The following is a 9,875-nucleotide window of genomic DNA, read 5'->3' as shown; positions in this document are numbered from 1 at the left end:
TTCATTGTTCGTTATCGATTTAATGGCGATGCAACACTCGAGACTCTTGTTTTGTGAGTGTAGGAAGGAACTGCAAATGCTGGTTTAAACTGAAGACGGGCTCAGAGTGCTGGAGTAACTCAGCGGGTCAGGCACCATCTCTGGAGAAAATGGATAGGTGACGCATGGAGTAACTCAGCTGGAGAGAAGGGTTGGGTGATGTTTTGTTGCTGTCGTTGGTGAGGGAGGAGGGTGAGGACGAGCACTAGGACCTGGTAGCGCGGCTGGGGCGGGCGGAGTCCGGGTTCAGACCCGGAGCTTGGCCAAGGGAGAGAGAGAGAGCGCTGCACGGGGAGAGGCAGTCCCAGCGCCGGGACACTTCAGCACCGGGATAGAGAGAGTCCCAGCACCGGGATAGAGAGAGTCCCAGCACCGGGAGACTTCAGCACCGGGAGAGGGTGATCGCAGGGACCGAGAGACTCGGCACACGAGGATCCCAGGACCCGGGACACAGCGGCTTCCCACGCCCGGCACGGCAAGGTCCCGCGCTGACCCACCAGTCTAGGCTTCACTGTGGTAGCGGAGCCGGAGAGAAGGGGCCGACCCCTGCCCGTGCTACCCACCCACACACCCCCACCCACACCACCCCACCCCTCACACTCCAACCAACCCCTTCCCGCGCCCTCTAAATTAACTTCCGATCCACCCCATCTCTCCACCCCCACCTCTCTCCTCTCTCTACCGCCTCCCCCCCCTCTCCCCTCTCCTGCCAGTCGCCCCCTTCCCCCGTCTCCCCCCACCCTCTTCATCCAATCCCTCCACTCCCCACCTCTCCCTCTCTCTCCCTCTCCCCCTCTATCCCTCTCTCCCCCTCTCCCCCTCTATCCCTCTCCACCTCTCCCTCTCCCCCTCTATCCCTCTCTATCTCTCCCCCTCTCCCTCTATCCCCTCTCCCTCCCTCTCCCTCTCCCCCCCTTTTCCCTCCACATCTCCGTCTCCCCCTCCCTCTCTCCTCCCCTGTCCCTCCCTCTCCATGCGCTCCCCTGTCTCGCCCACGGCGTGGCCATGAACGGCAGCGTGCCGGGTGGAGCAGGAGCCGGAGATGGAGCCGGCGCTGCTGGAGCCGGGTCCGGGGTGAGCCTGCTGATCCCGGCGCTGATGTTCGTGTGCGGGGTGGTGGGTAACGGGACCGCCCTGTGCGTCCTGTGGCGGGGCCGGAGAGAGGGACGGGAGCGCACCTTCTACACGCTGGTGTGCGGCCTGGCGCTGACCGACCTGCTGGGCACCTGCCTGGTCAGCCCGGTGACCATCGTCACCTATGTGCGGGGCAGTTGGCTGCTGAGGGACGGCGCCCTGTGCCAATACTTCTGCTTCATGCTCCTGTTCTTCGGCAGCTCCGGCCTGAGCATCATCTGCGCCATGTCCCTGGAGCGCTACCTGGCCATCAACCATGCCTACTTCTACAGCCAGCACATGGACCGGCGGGCAGCCACCGCCACTCTGTTGGCCATCTACGGCGCTAACATCCTGCTGTGTGCCCTGCCCTCTTGTGGCCTGGGCCGAGCCACCATCCAGTACCCCGACACCTGGTGCTTCATCGACTGGCGCTCCCGCGACGCCGCCCAGGCCGCCTTCTCCTACATGTACGCCGGCTTCAACACCTTCCTCGTCGCCCTCACCCTGGCCTGCAACGTGCTGGTGTGCGGCGCCCTGGTCCGCATGCACCGGCGCCTCCTCCGCCGGACCTCGCTGGGCAGCGGCCGGAGGCAGCCCGGCACCGGGGCACCGACAGAGGCACGGCGCCCCGCCGCACTCCGGCCGCTCGCAGCCGCCGAGATACAGATGGTCATCTTGCTCATCGCTACCTCGGCCGTGGTCCTCATCTGCTCCAGCCCGCTGGTGGTGAGTGTGGGGTGGGTGGTGGCTCCGTCTATCTCCCACTCCCCTCCACGCCCACTGTCCCTCTATCCCTCTCCCCCACTCCCCTCCCTCCCACTCCCCTCCCCGCCCACACCCCCTCTCTCCTCTACCCCTCTCTCTCTCCCTCTCCCTCCCCCCGCTCCCCCACCCCCTCCACTCTCCCTTTATCCCTCTCCCTCCACTGTCCCTTTCCCCCCACTCTCCCTCTCCCCTCCCACACCCCGTCTCTGCTCTCCCCCTCTCCTCCCCGCTCACACCCCTCTCCTCTCCCCCCTCTCTCTCTCCCCCCTCTCTCCATCTCCCCCTCTCTCCTCTCCCACATTCTCAACTCCCCCACTCTCCCCCCTCCCCGCCCACTCCCTCTCCCACCCTTTCCTCTCCCCCTCTCCTCTCCCCTCTCCTCTACCCTCTCCCTCCCTCCTCTCCCTCTCCCCCTCTCCCCTCTCACTCTCCCCATCTCCCCCTCTCGCCTTCCCCACTCTCCCCCCCTCTCCTCTACCCCCCTCCCTCTCCCTCCCTCCCCCTCTCTCCCTCCCCCATCTCCCCCACTCTCATCTCCCCCCACTCTCATCTCCCTCTCTCCTCCTTTCCCACTCTCCCTCTCCCCCTCTCGCCTCTCCCCCTCTCTTCCACTCCCCCCTCCTCCCCCCCCCCCCCCCCCTCTCCCCCTCCCCTCCCCTCCTCCCCTCTCTCGTCTCCTCTCTCCCTCCCCTCTCCTCTCATTCCTCCCCTCCTCTCCCCTCTCATTCTCCCCTCTCATACTCCCCTCTCCCCCTCCTCTCCTTTGGTTATATGGTCATACAGCACAATAAGAGCCCTTCGGCCCATCCTGACCATGCTGACCAAGATACCCCTACTATGCCAGTTAACCTTGCCTACATTTGGGCCATGTACCTTCATACCTTTCCTATCTATGTACCTGTCCAAATGTACTGGCCCTCCTTGCCCAAACTGACCAACATGTCCCATCTACACTAGTCCCACCTGCCTGCATTTGGCCCATATCCCTCCAAACCTGTCCTATCCATGTACCTGTCTAATTGTTTCTTATACGTTGCGATAGTCCCTGCCTCAACTACCTCCTCTGGTAGCTTGCTCCATACACCCACCACCCTCTGTGTGAAAACATTACCTTTCAGGTTCCTATTAAATCTTTTAACCTTCACCTTAAACCTATATCCTCTGGTTCTTGATTCCCTTACTCCCCTACCCCTGCGAGCAAAAAGACATGGGTGACGTTTTGGGTCAAGACCCTTCTTCAGACTGAGTGTCAGGGGAGAGGGAGATACAGAGATAAGGAGGTATAAGAGATCGAAAGAGATGACGTTCAAGGCAAATGTAGAATATACCATTGTTAGTTAAGAGAAGGTGACAATGAAGCAAACAAAGATAAAATGTAATCAGGGGGGTATCAGCCTAGTTGGAGAACGGGGAAGGGGGAGGGATGGAGAGAGCAAGGGTTACTTGAGGTCAATGTTCATACCGCTGGGGTGTAAGCTGTCCAAGTGAAATATGAGGTGCTGTCCCTCCAGTTTGCGCTGGGCCTCACTCTGACAGTGGAGGAGGCCCAGGACTGAAAGGTCAGTGTGGGAATGGGAGGGGGAGTTAAGGTCTTTGGCCAGCGGGAGATCAGGTAGGTTTAGGCGGACTGAGCAGAGGTGTTCAGTAAAACGAACGCCGAGCCTGCGCTTGGAGTCCACACCTGAATGAATGAATGAATAAGTTTATTGGCCAAGTATTGACATACAAGGAATTTGCCTTGGTGCTCCGTCCGCAAGTGACAACATGACATACCGTGACAGTTAAGAATGACACATAAAACATTAAACGTTAATAATAAAACATTATCGATTAAACATGTGAATTTAAAAAAATACCAGAGCATAACATCTCTGAGCAGAGCAGAACAGCAGATACGGTAGATGAGGTTGGAGGAGGTGCAAGTGAACCTCTGCCTCACCTGAAAGGACTATTGGGGTCCTTGGACCTCCGAGTTGAAGGAGGTGGTATAGGGACAGGTGTTGCATCTGCTGTGGTTGCAGGGGAAGGTACCTGGGGAGGGGGTGGTTTGGGTGGGAAGAGACGATTTAACCAGGGAGTTGCGGAGGGAACGGAGTCTGGGGAAAGCAGACAATGGGTGTAGATGGGAAGATGCGGCCAGTGGTGGGGTCCCGTTGGAGGTGGTGGAAATGCTGGAGGATTCTGTGCTGAATGCGACGGCTGATGGGGTGAAAGGTGAGGACAAGGGGGACTCTAGTCCCTGTTGCAACAGGAAATGTCGGTGATGGTCCAAGTAAATTTGAGTGCAGGATGGAAATTGATGGTGAAGTTGATGAAGTCCATGAGTTCTGCATGGGTGCAGGAGGTAGCACCGATATAGTCGTCAATGTAGCGGAAGTTGAATTCGGGGATAGGGCCAGTGTACGCCTAGAACAGTGGTTGTTCGATGTATCCTACAAAGGTACCGTAGATGTCAGTCGATAATCTATGTCCTGTGTGGAGACGGTGAGATAATAAACATCAGGCAAGCCCCCCCCCCCCCCCCCCCCCTCCACACCATGGTCGGGTGTCCGGTGAGCCAGGATATGTTGAGAAGGCCACTCTGCCCATCTCTCCCATCCCATCCCGTCCCCTTTCCACGACCGGAGCAGAGGGTAGAGACACATCCAGCACCGGGCAGTGGGTGATGGTCACGGAGGGCTGGGAGATAAGGTGTGGGCACATGAATAGTGGCATCATTCAGTGCTAAGTGCGTAACCCCCCCCCCCCCCCCCGGAATATTCACCCCTACTGTGGAGACTACTCCACTAATACCCCTCCCACATCACCCCCTCCAGCAATGCCACGAGAATACCCATCCCCTACACCAAGCAAACCGCACCCACTTCCCTTAACAACCCTGCCAGTAATACCCCCTCCCTCAATACCCCTCCTGTTCCTGTTGTACCCGCCCCCCCCCTGTATCCACCCCCCCTCCCTGACAATCCTCCATACCCCTGTCATTGTATGTCTTGTGACCCCGCTCTGACCTGTGTCCTCTGTTGACCCCCTGTGACTCCCGCTCTCACCTGTTGCCCCCCACGACCCCCGCTGTGACCTGTGCCCGCTGTCCCCGTGATCCCCTCCCCCACAACCACGCTCTGACCTTTAACCTCTCTCCCGGTGACCCCCCACCCTGACGTGTGCCCCCTGGTGGCCCCCGCTCTGAACTGTGCCCTCACCCGTACACCCTCCACATGACCCTATCTGTGACCTGTTCCCCCTGACTTCCAGAAGGCTTTCGACAAGGTCCCACATAAGAGATTAGTATACAAACTTAAAGCACACGGTATTGGGGGTTCAGTATTGATGTGGATAGAGAACTGGCTGGCAGACAGGAAGCAAAGAGTAGGAGTAAACGGGTCCTTTTCACAATGGCAGGCAGTGACTAGTGGGGTACCGCAAAGCTCAGTGCTGGGACCCCAGCTATTTACAATATATATTAATGATTTGGACGAGGGAATTGAATGCAACATCTCCAAATTTGTGGATGATACGAAGCTGGGGGGCAGTGTTAGCTGTGTGGAGGATGCTAGGAGGCTGCAAGGTGACTTGGATAGGCTGGGTGAGTGGGCAAATGCATGGCAGATGCAGTATAATGTGGATAAATGTGAGGTTATCCACTTTGGTGGCAAAAACAGGAAAGTAGACTATTATCTGAATGGTGGCCGATTAGGAAAGGGGGGGATGCAACGAGACCTGGGTGTCATGGTACACCAGTCATTAAAAGTAGGCATGCAGGTGCAGCAGGCAGTGAAGAAGGCGAATGGTATGTTAGCATTCATAGCAAAAGGATTTGAGTATAAGAGCAGGGAGGTTATACTGCAGTTGTACAGGGTCTTGGTGAGACCACACCTGGAGTATTGCGTACAGTTTTGGTCTCCAAATCTGAGGAAGGACATTATTGCCATAGAGGGAGTACAGAGAAGGTTCACCAGACTGATTTCTGGGATGTCAGGACTTTCATATGAAGAAAGACAGGATAGACTCGGCTTGTGCTTGCTAGAATTTAGAAGATTGAAGGGGGATCTTATAGAAACTTACAAAATTCTTAAGGGGTTGGACAGGCTAGATGCAGGAAGATTGTTCCCGATGTTGGGGAAGTCCAGAACAAGGGGTCACAGTTTAAGGATAAGGGGGAAATCTTTTTAGGACCGAGATGTGGAAAACATTTTTCACACAGAGAGTGATAAATCTCTGGAAATCTCTGCCACAGAAGGTAGTTGAGGCCAGTTCATTGGCTATATTTAAGAGGGAGTTAGATGTGGCCCTTGTGGCTAAAGGGATCAGGGGGTATGGAGAGAAGGCAGGTACAGGATACTGAGTTGGATGATCAGCCATGATCATATTGAATGGGGGTGCAGGCTCGAAGTGCCGAATGGCCTACTCCTGCACCTAATTTCTATGTTTTTATGTTTCTATGACCCCCCACATGACCCTTGCTCTGACCTGTGCCCCCTGTCCTGTGATCCCCGCCTTAACCTGTGCCCCCTGTCCTATGGTCCCAGCTCTGACCTATGCCCTCTTCCATTCCCCTGGTTCTGACCTGTGCCCGTGATGGCCCTATCTCTGACCTGTGCCCTCTCTGGTGACCCTATCTCTGACCTGTGCCCTCTCTGGTGACCCTATCTCTGACCTGTGCCCTCTCTCGTGACCCTATCTCTGACCTGTGCCCTCTCTGGTGACCCTATCTCTGACCTGTGCCCTCTCTGGTGACCCTATCTCTGACCTGTGCCCTCTCTCGTGACCCTATCTCTGACCTGTGCCCTCTCTGGTGACCCTATCTCTGACCTGTGCCCTCTCTGGTGACCCTATCTCTGACCTGTGACCTCTCTGGTGACCCTATCTCTGACCTGTGCCCTCTCTGGTGACCCTATCTCTGACCTGTGCCCTCTCTGGTGACCCTATCTCTGACCTGTGCCCTCTCTGTGCCCCAGGTGCGTGTGTTCATCAACCAGCTGTACCAGCCGCAGGAGGTGAAGGAAAAGCATCGCAGCCCTGACCTGTGGGCCATTCGTATTGCCTCCATCAACCCCATCCTGGACCCCTGGATCTACATCCTGCTGCGCAAGAGCCTGCTGCGACGGGTGTTGCGACAGGCCCGCTGCCTGCTGCACTGCTCCCTGCCCCCCGGGAACTCCCGCCCTCCCACCCCCCTCCGCCCCCTGCCCCCTCCCCACTTCCCCCTCACCATTCCCTGCAAGGTCACCCCAACCCCCGCCCACCACTCCCCCTCTCTCCACCCGCGGGGTGCTGCCCGGCCTGGGGTCACACCCGTCAGCTGGGGGCAAAGAGGGCAGCCCCGACTGCCCACTGAAAGTGCCCTTCACACAGGACTGCGGGGGGGAGGCCGAGAGGTGCATCTGAGGGGGGAGGTTGCCCACCCCCGCCCCCCCCCCCCCCCCCCCCCCATCGTCCTCTCTCCTAGCAAGGGGCACAGACTGAAGCCCCTCTGTGTGAAGGGGTGAGGGGGATTATATGACACTGTCCCCCCCCCCCCCACCCCTCCCCTCCATCTTGCTCTGCAGCACACAGCACTGTTGCCCACTACCCCTGGTGAAAGGTGGAAGGGGGCATATCGCTGGCACCACCACCCTGTGTGGGACATAGACTGAAGCCCCCTCTCTCTCTGTGTGGGGAGGGGCACTATTTGACTCTCCGCATCTCGCAATGGACTGGTGCTCAGGTGCCCACACCCTGAAGTGAGAGGGGTGGGATGGGGCGGCAAGAATGGAGGGGGAGGGGGATGGGGTTGGGGGGGTGGAAGCGTGTTGTGGAACCCCCACCCTATGTGGGACACTCTCTTTGGAGGAGGTAGAGGGGGCATTATTTGACACTGTTGCCCCTCCCCCACCCATCTCGCTCAGCAGAGCAATGGACTGATGCCCCCACCCTTTGAGGATAGATTTATTATTTGTCACCTCTGCCCTGACTGAAGCCCTGTGGGGGGAAGAGTACGGGCAGGGGGGTAGGGGGTATATGTGTGGGGAGGGGGTGCGGGGGGTGACGAGGTGTGGGCGAGCGGTGGTCTTCTCCGTGAGAAGGTTATGACGGGACGGGGCGGGGGGGGGGGGGGGTTGATGCCGACTGTCATCGCAACTCTTCGGTTCATTAGATGTGGTTCACAGACGCACAGACTGTCTCGTGGGGGTTGGGGGCTGCTCACCTGGTGTTCACCTGGAACCGCATCACTAACCACAGCCTCAGAATTAAAGGACGTACCTTTAGAAAGGATATGACATGCATTTTTTTCAAGAGGACTAGAATACAAAAAACAGGGATGTAACACTGGGGGGCTTGGAGGTGCTGGTCAGACCGCAACCAGTGGGTTTAGTTTAGATAAGAGATACAGCGCGGAAACAGGCCCTTCGGCCCACCGAGTCCACGCCACACTAACACTATTCTACACCCACTAGGGACAATTTTTACATACACCAAGCCAATTAACCTACAAACCTGTACGTCTTTGGAGTGTGGGAGGAAACCGGAGATGTCGGAGAAAACCCACGCAGGTCACGGGGAGAACGTACAAACTCCGTACAGACAGCACCCGGATCTCAGGCGCTGCATTCGCTGTAAGGCAGCAACTCTACCGCTGCGCCACCGTGACCCCCCTTAACAGATGATGACGTTTGACGGCACTGGGCCTGTACTCGCTGGAGTTTAGAAGGATGAGGGGGGGACCTCATTGAAATTTACCGAATAGTGAAATGCCTGGATAGAGTGGATGTGGAGAGGATGTCTCCACTAGTGGGAGAGTCTAGGACCTGAGGGCACAGCCTCAGAATAAAAGGACATACCCTTTAGGAAGGAGATGAGGAGGAATTTCTTTAGTCAGAGGGTGGTGAATCTGTGGAATTCTTTGCCACTGAAGGCTGTGGAGGCCAAGTCAGTCGATATTTTTAAGGCAAAGATGCCTGTAACCTCATGCATGCTGGTTAACAAAAAAATAATAGTGCTGGAGTAACAGTGATGTGTGAGTGCACTCAGTAGTGGGGAAAACTAGACTGCTATTGTTCGTGCAAGAGGAAATGGACATACAAACAGAGGGATTATGCTGCAGATACCCAGAGCATTAGTGAAACCACATTTCGGCTTCTGTATACACAACTGGTCTTTTGTAGGGACAGGCACAACATGCTGGAATAACTCAGCGGGACAGGCAGCATCTCTGGATAGAAGGAACCCAGAGTAGGGGAATCGAGGACCAGATGGCATGGGTTTAAGGTGAGGGAGGGGTGGGGGCTGAATGATTTAATAGGAATCTGAGGAGTAACTTTTTTCACACAGAGGGTGGCATGTGGATGGAATGAGCCGCCGGAGGAGGTAGTTGAGGCGGGTACTGTCATGACATTTAAGAGACTTTGGGACATGTAGACGGATATGAAAGGTTTAGAGGGATATGGGCCGAACGCGGGGAAATGGGACGTGCGCAGATGAATAACATTGGCCAGCATGGACAGGTTGGGCAGAAGGGCCTGTTTCCGTGCTAGATCTAAGTCTTTATCAGATTTCCTCTGCTGCCAGAAGGGCGTCACGGTGGCGCAGCGGTAGAGTTGCTGCCTCACAGCGCCAGAGACCCAGGTTCGATCCTGACTATGGGTGCTGTCTGTACGGAGTTTGTACATTCTCCCTTTTGGATACGGGCCAAACGCGAGCAGGTGGGACTAGTGTAGATGGGGCACGTTGGCAGGTGTGGACAAGTTGGGCCTGAAGGGCCTGTTACCACACTGTATCACTCTATGAGTCTATGACTCTAAATGGATCGGGAAGATTTAGAGGGATATTGGCCAAATGTGGGCAAATGAGACCAGCTTAGACGGAGCATCTTGGTAGGCATAGATGAGTTGGGCCGAAGGGCCTGTTTCCGTGCTGGATGACTCCATGACTCTAAGTGAGTGGGGAGGTGGGGGGGAGCAAGTAGGTGTAAATGATTA

At 56.7% G+C, this 9,875-nt stretch overlaps 1 protein-coding gene across 1 annotated transcript; it reads left to right on the top strand.

The window, feature by feature from the left end:
• The first annotated feature begins 975 nt into the window (after positions 1-975).
• On the top strand, positions 976-7,337 carry LOC129695270 (prostaglandin E2 receptor EP4 subtype-like). The gene is given in 3 exon segments (XM_055632063.1): positions 976-1,881; positions 6,876-7,151; positions 7,153-7,337. Coding segments are annotated over 3 exon segments (1,266 nt in total). The 5' UTR covers positions 976-1,044; the 3' UTR covers positions 7,306-7,337.
• The last annotated feature ends 2,538 nt before the right edge of the window (positions 7,338-9,875 follow it).

This window comes from Leucoraja erinacea, chromosome 3, assembly GCF_028641065.1.
Source record: "Leucoraja erinacea ecotype New England chromosome 3, Leri_hhj_1, whole genome shotgun sequence".
In the NCBI taxonomy this organism is placed as follows: domain Eukaryota; kingdom Metazoa; phylum Chordata; class Chondrichthyes; order Rajiformes; family Rajidae; genus Leucoraja; species Leucoraja erinaceus.
Note: the sequence above shows the minus strand (reverse complement) of the source record. Positions and strands in the feature narration are given on the sequence as shown.